We start from the raw sequence: 19487 nt of genomic DNA on the forward strand, positions 1-19487 counted from the left end.
CTAAGCCGTTGTCCCAAACTAGTTGCGGTCGGCTAATTAATCCTTTAGAAAATTTTCATGAATAAGGTGAAAGGATCTACCCGGCTCAAATTGACTAAGTCTAATCCTGACACTAGTTGGGTTCGTCTACATAGATCATTTTCTTCCATTCTATCCTATCCAAGGTCATGTTCTTTGTTATGATCCTAGCCCTTGAGTCTTTCCTCACTGTTTCTTCCCAAGTTGTTTTCGGTTTGCCCCTACCTCTTTTTACTCCATCAACTTGGCACGAGTCACTTCTTCTCACGGGATGAGGAAAATTGTTACAATGGAGATTTGAAGCTTATGTTTACTTCTCACCATCCCAATAGTGAATGAGGCAAATCTTTGCATTTCAATTAGGATCATATTCTACAGTTACAGTCTTTTTCATTCCATAAAAATTATTACGAAATGTCTTTTTGCTAGTGATCTCTTGGGCCAAAAGTCTCCTCTATTATGGACCTGAGGCGATGTTGGAAAGAGATTTGTAAGGAGAGGAGGTAATCTCTCCCCCCCTAGATGGAGCCTTCCTGATCCCGACACAGTGAAGCTGAATTTTGAGGTCTCAAGCATTGGGAACCATTGGTCAGCTGGCATCAGGGACCACCTTAGAGATGAGTCTGGCACTACCTGATGGTCCTTTTTAGGTCTGATAGGGATTGACAACTCTAATAAGGCTGAGGTCAAGGTGGTGCTGCAAGGTATCAGATATATCGTGAGAGGCGATTTGGGTAGGCTGATGGTGGAAGGGGACTTCCTTTATGTTATTGAATGGCTTGAGGGGAGAATCCCCCTATCCATGGAAGTTTGTGGATTTCTTTCTGGAGATCCAGGATCAGTTATAAGGAACCATGTTTGCTTCCAGAATGTCTCGTTCACGGGCAATAGTGAGGCGGACTGTTCGGCCCGTGCGGGGGTGGACCGTGCTAGCTTGGATTTTTTCAATTTCCTCCAACCCCTGATATCTATCTGGCTTCTTGTTTGTGTTTGCTCTTGTCTGTCTTTTTCTTGTTTTGTCCTCCTTGACCGCCTTTCCTTTTATTAATAAAATTTACCAATTTTCAAAAAAATATCAACATGAGAGACATGGGGATAGATAATAGCATGTGGTTGGTTGGGAACAATAATATACTTTTTTGGCATGACAAATGGTATGACAGACATCCATTGAAGGAGATTGCTATTAACTGGAATTTCTCAATATCCAATCTATACATTAAGGATGTTCTTAATAATAACGGAGATTGGAATCTTGGGATTGCTGAAGATTACACCTTGATAGAAATACCATTGATGAAATTTCATCTGCTAAATATCAAGATTTACTCTAGTGATGACAAGCTCATCTAGTGCCCTTCCAATAATGGGTCCTTCTCCGTTAAGACGATGTGGAACTTGTTGATTCAGGATGCTGGAGAGCTAAAGGATTGGGGCTAAAGACTATATGGGACTTCATCCCTACCTTCATGTGGAGGTTGATGCCAAAAGCTATTTTGATAGATGCTAGAATCCACGATGAACACATAGCCTTCAAATCTAAGTGCAATTTCTTGTGATGAAACCAACATTGAAAATATAAATCATCTCTTTATAAAAAGCAAGTTGGCAAGTGAACTATGGAGGTACTTTTCTTATGCCCTTGGCATTCCTTTTATCTATCTTCAATCTTTAGAAGGTTGGCATTTACAATGGTTCAGAATTTCAAAGAACTCTAATTCTCTTTTCAAGTTCATTATTAGAATTGTTCCTTTCATATTGCTATGGGGAATTTGGAAGGAGAGGTGCAGTCAAAGGATGGAAAATAATTCTTGTAATGTAACACATTTGATGCAATGTGGTGCATTGGTTACACCTTTTGGTTAAGGAGTTAAATCCTGTTAGTAGATGTAGCTTCTTGGAAAACTTGGCTCTAACACAACCAGGATTAGAGGAGAAAATCATTCCTAATCAAAAGATCATGAAGGTGGTCTGGTGCAATCCTCCTACTCATTGGTGTAAAATAAGTGTGATGGGGTGTCTAAAGAGAACACGTGTTTGGTTGGGGGAGGAGGCATTATTAGCTACTATCTTGGTAAGGTTGTTTTTGCTTTTGCTCATTTCTATGGCATATCTTCGAATATGGTTGTTGAAACCTTAGCCTTATTAGATGGGTTGAGATATTGCAGAACGTTTAGCCTCATCAATATTTGGATTAAACCTGATAAGCAAGCTGCCTGGTTAATCTCGTTAATGCAACAATAAGCCTTCATGAACCATCAATTATTTTCTCAATGATATATTGTCCTTCATTTCCAGCATGAACTGCTTCATATCCACTAGTAAAGAGAAGGGAACTGTGGTACAGATTCATTGGCCATCATGCTTGTTCTAGACTTAATGGATTTTTTCGGAACTGGTTGGATCTCTCCCAAGAGACACGAGAGGGGCTGTAAGATGTGATCAGCTCGGTATTCATAATGTTCAAGTCAGATAATTATTTTATATTGTGGTGTGGTCCTGTTGAGGATTTCATTAGTATTTTGGTTAGGTTTCAGAGACTGGGTGGCATGTCCTCTTGTTTATCAATAAAAATTCAGGTGCCTTCTGAGTTTATAAAAAAAAGGTTATTAAGGTCCTTATGAAATTTTTCAATAGTTTGAAATTCAACATTTTCATCAATTTCCTGAAGAAGGCTCCGCATTCTCCTCATTCCCTTAAGCTTTAGGGCATTGTCTTTGCTTATTCAATATCACCCTTTCTTTCTAATTCTGGTAGTTGCTGCTTGAGTGGCCAACTATTTTAGAATGGGTGCACGGAGCTGGTTTCTGATCAAATTATGTATTTTGAATGATTATTTCTGTCGAGGCTTGGATTAATGTCGTATTAGGAAGAATTTCTCCCGCTTGACCTGCGAGTCAGACCCTAGTGAAATATAAATGAAATCGATTATCAGTTTGTGAATCAGGGAATAAATGATCATCTCCAATGTAGCTAGCAATTCTACAAAATTCAAAAGGAATGTTGCTTGCATTTGTCTCGAATTATGTTTGGCACATATCTCCCACAAGTTGATATTCTAGAATAATTTTTTTATTATGTTACAGCCAGAAGTGATTTTGTTCCAAAAAACAGGAAAAAGTTGTTCTTGGATGTGAGTTACCAAATGTGATTCTGATTCTGATTCTGAGAGCACTCTAGAGAATGAGAAGTGATTCTGGGCTCCAAGATAAGAAACACAAGATTGGTTGCCAAACACAGCCCAAGTCTCTATTCTTACTGGATTTTATTCTCATTCATGGTTTCGGCATCAAGTTTTCATATCAGAGCAAGTTGCGATTCTTGAATTGATCTTGATCAGCATGGCGAGACGGAAAACCCTCAACTAGCAACAAAGAGAGGAGATATTGGTAGATCTGGCCAGACAAGTAGCTCCACTAACACCTAGTGGTGACATGTGATGTTGTGCATGTCTGATAATTTCGTACATACTACATTTCACATGTATTAATATAAATATTTATATATAATAGATATATCACATTTCACATGCAGTTCATATGAATATAATAATATAATGGGGAAAATGTTTGTGAGCTAGAGCTCATATCAGCTTATATGAGCTAGAGCTCAGAAACTTAGGGGGCCCACATTGTTTGGATGATCCAAAGCATTCATTTGATAGGCCCTCATATAGATAGGGTGTGCCCAAAAAATCAGCCTCATAGGATCATTCTTATCATTCCATTTGTGGAGGTTAAAAATGGGCAGATTTATGGAGGTTTATACCCGTCCATTTCAACCTCCGAAAATGGAAGGGTTAGGATGATACTATGAAGCTGATTTTTTGGGCACACCCTATCTATATGAGGGCCTATCAAATGAATGCTTTGGATCATCCAAACAATGTGGGCCCCCTATGTTTGTGAGCTCTAGCTCATATAAGCATATATGAGCTCTATCACTAATATTTTCCCCATAATATAATACATACGGATATACCACTAATACACTTAGGATTTTAGTTTCAGTTTGCATTTGTGGTTTCAATATCATTTCGATGGGGATGAAAGCATAAACATTTCGGTCATTTCGTGTCGGTTTCAATGAAAATTTAAAATCATGAACTAGCTACTTGAAACCCAATTTTTTAAAAGTCACACTCGATCAAGAACTCACTCAAGACAGGACCGGGTCGACTCCGAGAAGTTGGTATTTGACTTTTATGCGAAGAGTATCAAATTTAATAATTCCAATGCAAGTATTCTCATCATAATCTCTTATATTGGAACAAAAATATATTTTTGTTTGTATCTTGGGTGCAGTCTTGACATGAGTATGTTTTAGTTACCCACGAAAGAATACTTTTTTTAAATTGAATTCGCTGGTGGGATCTCTCCTTGTGCAAACACCAACCTAAGATTGCCATATTTTGAAGAATCAAGCTTCTTAATATACTTGTATTATCTTCTACATACTCTACACATGGAAAAATGCAACAATTACTCTTTCCTCCACCTTGCTGGGTGAAATGAATTGGTTATCTATGAAACTAAGCAAGAGCATAGTGGGTACTTTAATTCCCCTCCAATGGAGGAAAATAACATTCTCATTCTGGTCATCTTTCATCTTATCTTTCCCTGCATGATTAAAAGCTGTTCTTGCTGCATTTACACCTTCTCATGTCTTAATATTCCCTTATAAGGTAAGAAGATGGCTTTTTTTTAAAATTTTGTAAGAAGATAATTATTATTACTTCGAATCAGAACACCACATCTATTCCCTATTCAATGACCATAACTAAACCATCTAGTGACCATAAACGAAACCCCTTTTCCCATATCTATGATACCACAATAGGACTCCTCACATAGTGCACACCATCAGACCAGACTATCCTCCCAAAACTCTATTCATCAATCAAACCACCTTTCTTAGGCCTCCGACTAACTTTTATCTTTTCTTCCCCAATCTTCTCAAACTTCAGGCTCTTCGGCTGGACAGACACCACCACATTCTTTGGCGCACAGACGCGGACCTTGTACGTGGCAGGGGACCCGACGTTCTTAACAGTTCGAGTTACAGTCGTCTGCTCAGTGAGATGTTGGTCCGAGATGGACGGGTAATTGAGGCTTGTGAGACTTACATTCTTAGGCGGACATGAGTAAGATTTATCAGCAAATGTTGCAATCTGCGTTGAATTGTAGCCAAGGGCGCAGAGGAAATTCAAGCAATCATCCACTGTTATGTCGTAGACCAAACCAGGGTCCATGGCACGGTTTGGTCGGACATGGCCTGCGCCATAACTGTATGGGGTGGCCTTGATGAAAGAATAATTTTTCATGGGGTCTCTTACATTATCTCGAGATCTTGATGTAGTCATGATCGCTGATCGAATCGCCGATGGGCTCCAATCAGGATGGAGTGTTTTGAGAAGGCCCAACAATGCCGGAAACATGAGGGCAAGACATCGACGTCCCGGATAGTATGTTGTAGGGAACACGCCGAGTATTGAAGGGAAGACCGGTAGGCCTTGTTGCAAGAGAATAGGCGGCAAGGATACTCAGTACAGGTGCAGTAATATCAGGCTGCAACAAATAGTAACAAATTAAATCAAATACAAAAATTATATAAATAAAGTTGAGAAAAATAAAATAAAAGAATCGGGTTTAGTTGTAAACCTTGAGGATCTCAGGATTAATGATGCTGGGACCCTGTGATGAAAAAGCGGCCATTAAAGGTGCCGGTTTTGTGTCCAAATCGGCGATTTGGTTGAATTGATGTATGAAAAAACATCCAGGCCGTCGATGGCAGAGATTTGAGTGGCCGGAAGGACGTGAGGATCGGCCGTAATTTCATTTCCGCTAGCACCGTCATTGGCGAGAATCATCGCAATACCACTGGCCTCTCGAACCGTCTCCCCCTCGTCAACTCTTGGGTTCACACCGCGAAGGCAGACCACAATCTTTCCTTTCACCTTCTTAGGATCCAGCGATCCCGCTCGGCAGAGATCTCTATAAACACAATCATAGGCATCATTATATGCCTAATTACAACGAAAATACCAATTTAAAACTTGATTTGTAAGTTGTTGCACTTCCAATTTGATGAAATTAGATAATATCAAATGCAATAGTAAAAAAATTACAAATTTAAATAGAAATTAACAGACAAAATAGAAATCTAAAAGTATAATTAAAAGAGTTTCAAGTTGTTGAAGTGAAAATAATCTAAATTAGTAAATGAGATGAAAGTGATAATTAAAGGAAGAGTTTGCCCTTACGCTTACGCGTCTTTGATTGTTGCATTGGTAGCCTTAGCATCTTCAGACTTAATCAGAGGGTAGAGCTTTTTGGGCAGGTATTTAGTTGAAAGGCTCTGTCCCTGTAAGTGAAGGAACAATGTTTATAACCAATTTAATTAAAACGAATGTGAAAAATATATGGAGAGGGATGACTCTCAAAAGAGAGGGGGACATGTGAAGTGTTATGTATGGCTTGTTTTCCCAGAGTAGTTGGAAACTGTTATGAAACCGTATAACATGTTGAATTGTTTCTCTTGTGATTCTCTTGTGGTTGTTTCATTTTACCTTTGATTGTGTTGTTTGGATCGGATTTCTTGTCCGATAGTGGGAACTTTTCCTCACAAAATGAAGAACAATTTTCAAAACAAATCCTCACCTTGTACACTTTGTTGTTCCCAAGCTTAACATCGGGAGGGAACTCCTTATCCATGGTGCTAGCTAGAGAAACTGATAAAACATCTACACCGTCGATTATGGCAGCATCAAAGGCTGCCATTATACCGGCATCAAAGCATCCGCTACCGTTGATTAATGGAGCCCAGCAGACCTTATATGCAGCGACCCGAGCATTCGGAGATCCATGCTTGGTGGTCCCATTGGTGTATCCAAAAATGTTAGCACCAGCCACAAAGCATTGATTAATGGAGCCCAGCAGACCTTATATGCATCGAACCGAGCATTCGGAGATCCACCCTTGGAGGTCCCATTGGCGTATCCAAAAATGTTAGCACCAGCCACAAAGCGCCCTCCTGCCATTGATAGGGTGTGGGTCCCATGGCCATCCGTCAATGGCTGTGTCGAAGGAGGAATTGAGTGGGCCCAATGCGTGGACCCGATACCCATCATTGAAGTACCTCATTCCAATAAGCTTCCTATTACAACGAACCAACAATTGGGCCTCATCTTTCTCACAGATTCCTTTCCACTTTGATGGAATGGGCCCATTCCTTCATCATTAAACTCTCTGATTCCGGCCACACCCAAGAATCAAGATTTCCAATAATTGTATCTTCTCCGAATCATGCTTGTTTCCATATAGATTCCAATGGGAGCACACCATCTTTCTCTAGTCCAAGAAATTCCCATGATCGAGTAGTGTGCAATTTTCTTCCCTTGTTTTCAAAAACAGATATAACTTTGGGATACTTAGAGATCTCCATTGCTTCTTTGTCTTCGAGATTCGCAGCGAAACCATTGATATGTTCGGTGTATGAATAAAAGATTGCATCTTTTGCCTTTTCCTTACAGCCCAAGAATGATCCAAGAAACTCATAATGTGAATCAGTTACTCTCTCATAATCAACAGAAGAAACTTCTAAACCATGTGAATGACCCCCCGAAGTAGACCACATGATTTCTTGATAGCAAAGGTGGGTCTTTGCAATAGAGAGAAAAGCAAGAGTGAAAGAATGAAAAGAGAAGGACTAATAATTCCCATTTTTTCTCCTCCCTTCTTCAAATTTTCTTTCTTTCCCCTCTGCCCTGTTTCACCCAAGAAGCCAAAAGGCTCAGTGTTCTCCCCTATTTTAAAAGCCTTTGGTAAGAAGATGGCTTACTTCATATGTAAAACAGCTTTTGTCTTTTAATAGATTTTGTTGTCTATTCTACTCAACTCTTTTATTCACCATAGCTCACTTTATCTCAATTTGAAATAAAAAAATGTGCCCATCTCCTTCACCACCCTACTTTGTCAGGAAATTTTATTCTAAAACTGAATTCATCTAACATGTTAGCTATTTACAATATACTAAACTACAGAATCTTTTCAAGATAAATGTAACCCCATTCTCTTCTATCAAAAAAGGAATGAAGTGGGTCTCTTTTTTAAACACCCACCCCTTTATTTGGTTTCAAACTGGGCTTCATTTTGTCTTGACTGTGATGTTGCAATCTTGTTTCAGGAGTTCCCAAAATAACCTCCAACCAAATAAACAAGTTCTAAAGACTCAACTATGATCTAAACAGTAGGAGTAAGATGGGTTCTACTTTGCTCTGTGCAAATACTCAGTTTAACTCAGAACAATGCCATGAAACCATTTTGATTCTCTAGGAATAGTGAGATGCCCAAGTTAGAAGCAGAACAGAGAAAAAAGGATGTGCAACAAATAGAGGCATCTCATTCAGTAAATACAACTTAAAGGGGATAAATGCACTTCTTCTTTTTTTAACCATGAGCCCTCCCTTTGTAGTTGTTTAATAAATTTTTTGTCATTAGTCATAAGCTCCTTCATGAAATTTTTCTAAAGGATTCATTAGCCGACCCCAACTAGTCTGAGACAAAGGTTTAGTTGAGTTGAGTTGAGTTCGAGTCATAAGCCCACTAATGAAATTGATCCTCATTTCATCGTAATCTCATTTGTGAAACATGAAAACAGGACATTAGAGTGAGTGAGAGAGCAACTAGATACTGATGGAATTTTTTAATTAAAAGGGATTTGCTTTGCTAGGGACTATCGCAGAAGGTGTTTCGTGGAGCGTATGTTATATGAGAGAGCAGCCACTTCAGATGTATTAAATGAATAAGACAAAATCTAAGCCTATGTGTCTGCTCTCTCATGCAGCATACGCTCCCCGAAATGCCTTCTGTGCTGGTCCCTAGCAAATCCCTAAAAAAAAGAGAAAAGTATTAAATCAATCAGAAGCTAGCTTCCATTATTCATCTGTAGTATAGATAAGAGGGTTAGGATCGTTATATGGAAATGATTTTCAGGTTTATATTGTCCTGAAATATCAACGGTTTGGATCATCCTATGAAGTGAGCTCACAGTGTTTTTTTTTTTTAAAATACTGGACTTCACGTGCACACAGTATATAAAATCTCCTGCTATAGTATTGAAAATTTGAATCCAGCCTGGGTAGATAAAACGGTTGCTTGGCAGTGAGAAAGTGATCACAAGCACCCATGTGCGCACGTTAGCGAGTCCCCTACGTAAAGTTTCATGAGAATGTGAATAATGCCAGGTCTCTTTTGTTTTTTTGTGGCCGCCGCAACACCTTGCTTTTGGAAATTGGAAGAAAAAGGGTCAATCTCCTAGCTGTGATTTAGAACCGATTCACGAAAAGTCTGTTTTTTTATTTTAGAAAGGACTAAATATTGACACTACTATGTTTTAATAAATGCACGAACTCAACTTGTCTTTTCTGTTTTAAATTGGGTTATAAGGGCTCTTTGGGAACTGTAGTAATCTTTGACAATCTTTAACAGCTATTTAAAATAAGGGATTTTCTAGCGTCCATCGCACAAGGCATTTGGCGGATGGGCTGTTGCTAGGGGTGCAACTCGGGTCGAGCGGGTCGGGTTTTCAAACCCTATCCTACCCAAGAATTATCTCGGGTTGGTTCGGGTCTAATTTTTTACAGGAAAACCCGAGATTCGTAAGCTTGACCCTACCCAAGATAGTTTTAGTTTCTCGGGGTGGGTCGGGTTTTCATTTTTTTTATTAGGATAGTGAAAAGAATGTAGAAAAAAAAAATCTTCACACCAAAAATCTCTAAATTTATGGCATCAAGCGTATAAATTTAAGGACACTATATTTTCACATAACAGACTTGATCACCTCAATGAAAACAATTGTATCAATGTATTAGGTAATAATTTACTTTGTTATTCAAGAGATATTTAAGAAAGTCAAAGTACACCCATATGAGTCGGACAGGGTTTCGATTTTTTTCTTTTCCTTTAAACCCAGCCCTACCCAAGATTGAGTCGGGTTTTCCAATTTAAAACCCGACCCTAACCAAAATCCATGATTTCTAAACCCTACCCATGTTATTTTTGGGTCAGGTCGATGTTGGTCGGGTAAAACTCGGCCCAAGTTGCAGCCCTAGCTGTTGTATGTGAGAGCGGCCACACCGGCTCACTTTAAAGCAAATCTTGTCTTCATTAATGATGTGGCTGCTCTCACATGCAATAGCGCCTGTTGCTGCGATGGATCTCTTAAAATAATGGGCTATTTGGATACAAAGATTTTATAATTTAGGATACAAGCTAAAACTTGTGTTTTATAAGCTAAAATCCATATTGTAGTGTTGCAAATTGGGTCGGGCGGGGCCGCTCGGGTCTTTATGGGAAAGCTTAAGATTCATAAACCTGACCTTACCCAAGATCGTTTCGGAAGGAAACTATCATATCACCTCAATGAAAACAATTATATAAATATACTTAAAAATAATTTGGCATGTTATTTATGAGATATTTAAGAGAATCATAGCACGCCTATACGATTCGGGTCGGATTTATGGTTTTTTCCTTTAAACCCAACCCGACCCGAGATTGGGTCTGGTCTTTCAAACTGAAACCCGACCCAACCTAACCTAACCTAAGTTGTAACCTTACCAGATTGTACAACTCCAGGTTTTAGCTTATAAAGTCTAAGTTTTAGCTTGTAAAATTCATGATTTAATAATCCTGGATTATAAAATCCATGTATGGAATCAGCCACTAAAAGACGAGAAATTTAGTGCAAACATAGTGGGTCCCACCTTGGAATGATCTGAATTGTTCACTTCACAGGTCTTGCTTTGGATCTCCTGTAGATAAAAAGATCATAGCAATCACCCCTAATAAGATCTAATAACATATTTCTTTTTTCTCTTTTTTTTTTTATGGATAAGCTAGGGTTAGGCGGACCCCTACCAGATATATTAATAAACATAAATATACATCAATAAGAACAAATAACAACCCCTAACAGAGAAGGGGAAAGCAACAACAGGATAAACCAGAGGCTAAAGAGCCTACAAAGAAGAACAAAAGACGCAACAAGAGAGAGCCAAAAGCTAACCAGCCCATAGCAAACTAAAAAGAAGAGAGAACCAAGAACCCAAAAATCACCACCAATAATCCTCATGTACCCACTGTCCCAACAGCAAACAAAAGCCCCGGCTTAGGATGGGGAGGTTTGTTTAGGGACGGTAGGACATAAGAAGGGGAAGGGTGAAGAAGTAAAGGGGATTTTCCCTTTTTTTTCCTTTGGACTTTTTGGCAATGGATGGCTATTAACTCTATCAAGGCGAAGGTTCACATTCGACAACAAAAAATACACCCAAGTAAAGATTCAATAATTGGACTATTTTTTGGGTAGAGGAGATCCAAAGCATGGCCTATCGAACTATCCAATGGGCGGTTTAGAACCAAACTATATATAAAGTACATCTACTATATATATATATATAAAGCAAAGTACATCTACTATATTTTAGGAGGTTTTTCTTAAAACAAATTTCCTAAGTTGGGGGCGGATTGGCCAACCCTCTGTCCCCTCATAAATGTTTGGAAAATTGTAATGGTGGATAAACAAATTAAGCGACTCTTTAAAATAAAGGAAGAGAATAGAAGGAAAGTAAGAGAAGCAGGCAAGGCAAGTTGAAGCTTTCTCTTATACACTCTATTATCAGTTTGCCCTTACTTCAAGAAACGAGAAAAGTGAAAGAGGAGAAAGCCATTAAAAAAATGATTTTTTTAAAAATGAGACTCTAAGCCTTCTTTTATAGAAGGTACATGAAGCTACCTTCTACTTCCTCACTTGAATAGGCAGATTTATCAGGAGTGCTTTCGCAACAACTTATCCACCCCACCAAAGTGAAATCTGTGTATATAGTCATGATAGTTTTCGTCAATCAAGACACAACCTTCTTTCTACTCCTGCTGTAATCTAGTACCCTTTAATAAAGGTTTGTTATTATTTCAAAAGAAAGAGAAAAAAAATTGATCCTCATTTCTTAGTAAAATAAATTTCTGAATCATGAAAACAAGACCTTTTGAAATAAGGACCTTTGATAGATAGAGAGACAAAAAAACAATTACTGGTTTATTTTTTAATTAAATATAGAGAAATGTAAAATCAGACACAAGCTAGCTTCCACCGTTCATCTATTTTAGTGTAGATCTGAGTGTTTGGATCATCTACGGAGATTATTTTTGGGGTACAACATATTTACGTATTTATGTTGTGGCTTAACAAATGAACAGTTTAGATCATCCTATGAAGTGGGCCTATAATACTTTTTGAAAAAGAGAGTTGGGATCATCCTTATTGAAATCCACCCCCCACGCCCCCATGGTTAAAATCCCCCCTTTAACGTATTCGTTAAGTTTTAAAGGCAAAGGATAATGTTAAAGGGGGTGAATTTATCCTCAAGTAGTGAACCATTCTCACAGTAATCGTTAGGGGGGATATCTTTCCCCGCTGTATAAACCCTTATTTTTCAAAAGTACCATAAGGCTCACTTCATAGGATGATCCAAACCGTTCATTTGTCAGGCCACAATGTAAATAGGTTGTGTCCCAAAAATCATCTCAATAGGATGATTCTAACATTCTGATCTATATAGCGACCAAAAGTTATGGAAACATGTATAGATTGGAGGGTTAGGATCATCCTATGGAGATGATTTTTGGGACAGAACCTATTTACATTGTGGCTCTACATATGAACGGTTTGGATCATCCCATGCTTTTTGAAAAATAATGGTTCATACGGCCATTCATCATATAAAATCTCAAACGCTTGGAATCATCCAATGAAGTGGTCCCCACCCCACAACTCACAAGCTAAGCTAGCTTTCACCACACACAAAGTCTGTATATAGCTGGCGCACCGAAAACGGAGTGGAGCCCCCACTTAAGTCCGGTTTGTGCGGCAGTGAGAAAGCAACACGAACACATGATGTGCACACGTTAGCGAGACTATGAGTAAAGTCCAGTCAGAATGTGGACCCCATTGCCAGCTGTCTTTTGTTTTATTATGTATCAGAGTCGGGATTCGAAGAAACTCTGCCGACTCTTCTCGTCTCTTTCTCAATATCGATAGGATTCCATGATCTAAACATGGAATGCTTTTACCATTCCGTCACTCACGCGGCCACGTTTTGGAATGGGTGAGCCGAAAAAGGAATATTCTCCTCGCCGACTTGGAGCCGACCCACCAATAATCCTCTTGTATTTTTTTCTTCTTCCATATCGATAGGATTCCATGATCTAAACATGTGTCGTTTTCTTTACCGGCCATGAATTATTGGCTTATTATGAGGTGTTATTTTTTGATTTATTACCTTATATTTAGGCTATATTTTTCTCTTCAAATAATTCGAATAATTATTTTTATAGACAATCTTAGGCTTCGAGCAAGCCGACCGCACTGGATGTATTACTTCAAAAAAGATATGAGGTAAGTCATGAGTGATATGTAGTGGGTCATTGGAAGGAAAAAATGTACCCACTAAATATGTTGATATGATTAAGGATATGTATAATGGAGCAGTAACTAGTGTCAGAACTACGGATGACACGTCTAGTGAGTTTCCAATTACAATAGGACTGCACCAAGGATTAGCTCTAAGCCCTCATCTTTTTACTTTAGTTATAGATGAACTTACGAAGGGTATCCAGGATAAGGTGTTGTGATGTATGTTATTTGAAAGTGTTGGGGTAAAATCGGTATACACGGTACCGACACTCATAACTATCTTCCGGCGCCCTTCCTGATCAATCTGAACCCCACGAGTAACACTCACTAACGAACGTGACAAAATCCCTTCAACACTTCTCCTTAGATCGGTGCCGAATTTCAAAGGGAGACAAACACAATCGCGGGGATCTCGCTCTCGAACGACTAATCCGGATGGTCGTTATACGTAAGACGCGACTTTTGAATTCAAAACATCCCGCCTAAGTCACCACCATCCACGATCTCCGCCCATAATCATGGGAAATCATATTTCCATGATTTCATTCTCCATCCGTCGCGCTCTACGTAGGCTAAATTGAAGGCCTAATTGATATCTCCAAGATCACGAATCTTCTCCCTTATAAAAAAGGGTCTATACACTCAAGCAAGAGGTTATTCCATTCTCCCTCTCCTCCTTTGGTCTGGTAACTTGATTGAACCCTCTCCCATTCCCCATCCATTGTCTGTGATTACCCATCTCTGACTTGAGTGTCGAAGTGGTCGTCCGGAGCCACAACTCCGGGCCCATTGACGCTTTTTTTGTGAGCACAGGATTACAAGTTCTGCGAAGCTAGTTCGTGCAGTCAGATTTTGGGCGTCATCAGCAAGTAACATAGTATAATTGACGAAACAAAAGCATAAGCTAATGCTAAGTTAGAGTTACGGAGAATTACTTTGGAATCTAAAGGTTTTAGACTGAAAAGGAATAAGACAGAGTACATATTTAATCTCATTTACTTTAATTAGCCGTCCCCAATTAGTTTTGGATGAAGGCTTAGTTGAGTTGAGTAGTATAACAAGGACAGTCAAATAATATTTTTATTAAAAAGAAAATAAATTTCTCCTCAAATTATCATTACGAGATTTAATATTATAGGTACACATGAAGTCCTATTTTTCTAGTAGTTCAGTGAGGCTCACTTCAAGGATAATCTAAACCGATCATTTCTTGGGCCATAATGTGGATAGGCTGTACCATAATCATCTTAATCATCTCCATAAGATGATACTAACACTCTGATCTATGTGGCTTTCTATAATGTGCAGTCCCTCTACAGATCAGATTGTTAGAATCATCCTAGTGAGATGATCTTTGGAGTGCAATCTATTTATTTGTGGCCCAACAAATGAACGGTTTAGATCATCCCGTGATGTTGTCCGCTAAACACTATCTAAAATATACAGGGCTTCACGTGCACTCACACTATAAAATAACAATTTTTTATATAATGTAAGCCCGTATAGTCCAATACTTTTTCAAAAAGTAGTGTACGGTTTACACCATAAGATGATCCAAACTATCCATTTGATGGGCCACAACGTAAATATGTTGTGCCCCAAAAATCATTTCCATCGGATGATCCCAACTCTCCAATCTATAGAGGTGTCTATAGATCGGATGGCTAGGATCAATCATCCTACATGAATAATTTTTTGGTCCCAAACCTATTTACATTCTCTCCCATCAAATTGAAAGTTTGGATCATCTTATGGTGTAAGCCGTGCAATACTTTTGAAAAATATTGGACCATGAGCTCTGCCATATAAAATTTCTAAAATCAGAAATTTTCTTTTATACGCTGTCCGAGCGTCGAGTCTCGTGCGGGCGGGTACCGCCCTTGATATTTGATCCAACAGCAGCCAACTTTTTAAGAGATTGTTGTTGGACCAAACATGAAGGGTGGTACTTCTTTAGTATGGGCAGGCCCCTTATAATATCTCCTACAATCACATCACTATTAGCCCTTCTACCTCCAATAATAATAATAATAATAATAATAATAATAATAAGAGCGTATAAAGTAAGAGAAATTATATGTAAATATCAGTTAATACTTTTTTGTTTTTTTTGTTTTTGAAAGAAGCTTCTAGAAAAATTCAAGGTAGAGTTGTTTCTCACCTTCCAGAGAGCAAGACTCCCTCGCGGAGGAATAGAGCGTTGAACGAGTACTAGACGATTCATCTGGAACTTTGCTTGTTGTTCTCTGACACGTGTCGCTCCTTTAGAGGTCTTTTAAATTTAGATGGTTACTTAAACGGGTTCCCTTTGCTTTCCTTTTTCCCTCTCCCTTTGAAACTCTCTTCTATAAAACCATCTCTTTCTCCTCTAATTTCCCACAGCAACCAAAAGCAAAACCCTAAACCCTAAACCCTAGGCAGAGTTTTTGTTCTACAATCAAAACCCAAATCAACGAATCCACCAATCAAATGGCTCGTTTTTTATCCAACCCTAATCTTCTAGCTTCTATTGTCGAAAGCTTGGCCCTTTCTGTAACAAGGTAAGATCAGTACCATATGATTCTCAGCTTTCTTTTTTTAATTTTTTTTTCAATATTGCCACTCACTTGTTTTGGTTCCTTCCACCTATCCATGGCGATTATTTAGAAATTTCATTAGTTCTCAGTTATGAACGCTTATTGGCTGCTAAACTGTAAATACAGTTGATTTGGGAAATACCCATCAATCAGAGGGTGGCTAATATCGTTTTTGTTGTTCTAAAATCTAAATCTGTGAAGCCTTGGGTTTTGGGCCCTAAACACCACCCCAGAAGCGTATTTTAGTGACATACAACTTGCAAGATTTAGTGTGCGCCTTGTGTGTGTCTCACATGCTAATAACGGCAAAGGCAGAGGCAAAGGCTGCATGATTTGCTTCATACGAGGACCCAGAGATTTTATATGGTGTAAGCCCTTAATAGTCTCTTATTTTTCAAAAAGTACTGTACGGACCACCTCATAGGATGATCCAAACCGTCCATGTAATGGGCCACAAGGTAAATAGGTTGTGCCCAAAAAATCATTTCCAAAGGATGATCTGATGGAAACCATATTCTGTGAACAACCTATTTACGTTGGACGGTTTGGATCAGCCTATGAAGTGGTCCGTACAGTACTTTTTGAAAAATAAAGACTACTAGGGATAGCCCCTACACTCACACGGCGCATTTTAGCTAGAACCTATTTTATTGGGAATTAATATATTCGCCCCATATTTTTACTTGGGACAGCCCTTCTAGTGTATTTATGACTACTTTTTACACTAGAGGGGGATGTCCCAGGCAAATAAAAGGGGCAATACTTCCTTCCCCTTTTCATTTTAGTGAAATAAAACTAGGTGGCTTGTATCGCCGCCCCCCATAATTCAGACATTTTCACTCATTAATCATCTCTTTATTTTCTTGCAGGCGAGGGGTTTCTACAGCATCTCAAGGGGCAGTCTCGAACATGGCTAGAGGAGGTAGTTCTAGAGGGGGTGGCGCTATCATAAAGGGGGAGGAGAAATCAATTATAAAAGGAGGAGAGGCTTCTTGGGTTCCGGACCCTAAAACGGGCTTCTACCGGCCCATGAACAGTGCCACAGAGGTTGATGTTGCCGATTTGCGTGAGGCGCTCTTGTCACACAAAACCCGCCACCATTAAGAGGGAGAGTGTTCTTAACAAAATTGAGGGAGGGGATTTTTGTCCTTTTCTGCCTCTCCTGTTGTAGTCTCATTTTCTTTAGCAGACGATTCTTCTCTATTTTAGCAATATATAACATTTCGTGATCTTATACTATGGAGAGTGCTTGATATACTCGTGATAAAAAGAGTGAGGTGATAACCGCACTCCCTTATTTTTATATTGGCACACCGATATAACATTAGCCTCATCTGGACCCTTGTGGGCTCGCAAGCAGAAAATTAAGAAAAAATGAGCAAAAGTCCACATTAAATTCTATGATACAGTAGTTAAGTATGTTTTAAAGGAGTAACTTTCCGCACTCACGAGAAATGATATTTACACCCAACTGCAAAAATAGAGTGCTACATATAACTGAATCCATCCAACTATTGGGACCTAATTAAAATCGATTTCCTAAGTTTGTGTGTGTATTAGACGGACGTGAAAAAATGAAGGAAAAATATTAGAATGGTAATATTCCATCCCTTGAAAGCCACTAGATACTTGAGTGAGGTTTCTCGTGCTCTACTTGCTTACCTAATTTCATGAATTGTTGCTCTTAGAAGACAAAAGAAAGCCCTAGAGCACGGAACTAGATGTCCTAGCAACACCCCGCTTTAACAAGGGTTTGATAGAAAGAGCGAATTGTGAACAAATCAGCACTGGAGAAGAGAATTGTGAAGATTTCACTTCACAGAATGAAGATCCTTGTTTCCGTTCAATAATACAATGTGTGAACAATACATGTCTTTACATATGTTACAAGCTTGTAATCCTAGGGTAAGAGTCTATATAGGGAATGGGCTATTCATGGCAACAATATATATATACAGAGCATGTGGTAAAGGGCAATAAGGCTAGACAAGGCAATTGCCATGCAAGGCAAGCTGGCAATCGGCTATAGGCAATCAGCCATGCAAGGCAAGTAGGCAATCAGCTATACAAGGAAAGCACAGGATTTGCATTCCGCTAACACCCCTGCAAACTCAAGATGTCTTTGAATGCATTTGAAGTTTGGAGACAAGAAACCTTAGACGAGGGGAGGAAAGGGTTTTGGTAAATAAATCGGCGATTTGTTGTTCGGAAGGTGTAAAGGATAATAAAATCGTCTTCCATAACACATGATCGCGGATAAAATGACAGTCAACTTTAATATGTTTGGTGCGTTCATGGAAGACATCATTGTGAGCAATCTGAATAGCACTTTTGTTGTCACAGAAGAGAGGAGTTGACTGCGAAAGAGAAACACCCATGTCACGAAGAAGCCAATGTAACCAAATAACTTCTGTAGTAGAATGAGCAAGTGCACGATATTCAGCTTCTGCAGTGGAGCGAGTAATGACTGTTTGTTTCTTGCTTTTCCATGAGATAAGAGAGTCTCCAAGAAAGACACAAAATCCTGTTGTGGAACGTTGAAAATCCGATATAGGGGGTCCCAAGTTGAATTAGAAATGGCAACTATGAGGAGGGAGAATACGGTTGTTTAAGAAAACTAGAATTTACCAATTTGAAAAACTTAAACCGATTAAGAGATCAAAAACAATATTTTAAGCATACAAGTTAAATCTAATGGTGCAATGCAAATGAAAGAGCAAAGAGATAGAAAGAGTGCACCCGAGATTTAAAGTGGTTCGGTCCTCAAACCCGAGGCCTACTCCACTCCACCAACCAAACCCGTTGATGGCTTCACTATTTGATCTTCTTAACCTTGGCGAAGATCGGTGCCAATTACAATTGCTTTAACCTTGGTGGCAATCCTCACCACGGAGAAAAAGGGCTCCGCTTCTCCGAATACTCGCCCGAATACAAATCTTGAAAGATGAAAGAAAGAACTAAAAGATCCCTTCACAAGGGTTACATAAGATGTACAATTGAGAGCCTATGATCCAAATCCTAGAGTTGGTGATGAGAGGCACAATTGAGGCTTGATTCACTCTTGGGTATTCAAATGAAGTTTAAGAGTGTTAGGATTGATAGTTTGTATGTTTAGAACACCCATATTTATAGGAAAAACAAAATATGACCGTTCAGTGGCATTACGGTAATTCCAGCAAAATTCCAAACGGCTCTTTTTCAGACCGTTGGAGTGTTCTCGGAGTTCCGAGAATAATTCTCGGAGTTCCGAGAATAATTCTCGGAGTTCCGAGAAGCCTCACAGAAATTGGAAAAAGTCTACTGGACCATTTCTCGGAGTTCCGAGAATTCTCGGAGTTCCGAGAAAACCTCTCGGAGTTCCGAGAAGCCTATGCAGAGCAGATTTTCAATTCTGTTTTTGGGCTTCCAGTTCTCAATCAAGAT

At 39.0% G+C, this 19487-nt stretch overlaps 1 protein-coding gene and 1 pseudogene across 2 annotated transcripts; one reads left to right on the forward strand and one right to left on the reverse strand.

Annotated features, from left to right (window-relative positions):
* Window positions 1–4482: 4482 nt before the first annotated feature.
* LOC143861686 (subtilisin-like protease SBT5.3) lies at window positions 4483–7783 on the reverse strand (annotated as a pseudogene). Its single transcript, XR_013239987.1, has 5 exons — window positions 6959–7783; window positions 6678–6848; window positions 6287–6381; window positions 5679–6011; window positions 4483–5585 (listed from the first exon to the last, which is right to left on the reverse strand). The product of XR_013239987.1 is annotated as a subtilisin-like protease SBT5.3 (transcript).
* Window positions 7784–15815: 8032 nt separating this feature from the next.
* On the forward strand, window positions 15816–17303 carry LOC143861617 (protein SENESCENCE-ASSOCIATED GENE 21, mitochondrial-like). The gene is made up of 2 exons (XM_077372526.1): window positions 15816–16028; window positions 16934–17303. Exons 1-2 carry the CDS (start codon window positions 15958–15960, stop codon window positions 17166–17168), a joined length of 306 nt encoding a protein of 101 aa, XP_077228641.1. The 5' UTR covers window positions 15816–15957; the 3' UTR covers window positions 17169–17303.
* The last annotated feature ends 2184 nt before the right edge of the window (window positions 17304–19487 follow it).

The sequence above is a fragment of the Tasmannia lanceolata genome, unplaced genomic scaffold (assembly GCF_043159265.1).
Source record: "Tasmannia lanceolata isolate RefF3 unplaced genomic scaffold, GAP_Taslan_0.1 ptg000002l, whole genome shotgun sequence".
NCBI lineage: Eukaryota > Viridiplantae > Streptophyta > Magnoliopsida > Canellales > Winteraceae > Tasmannia > Tasmannia lanceolata.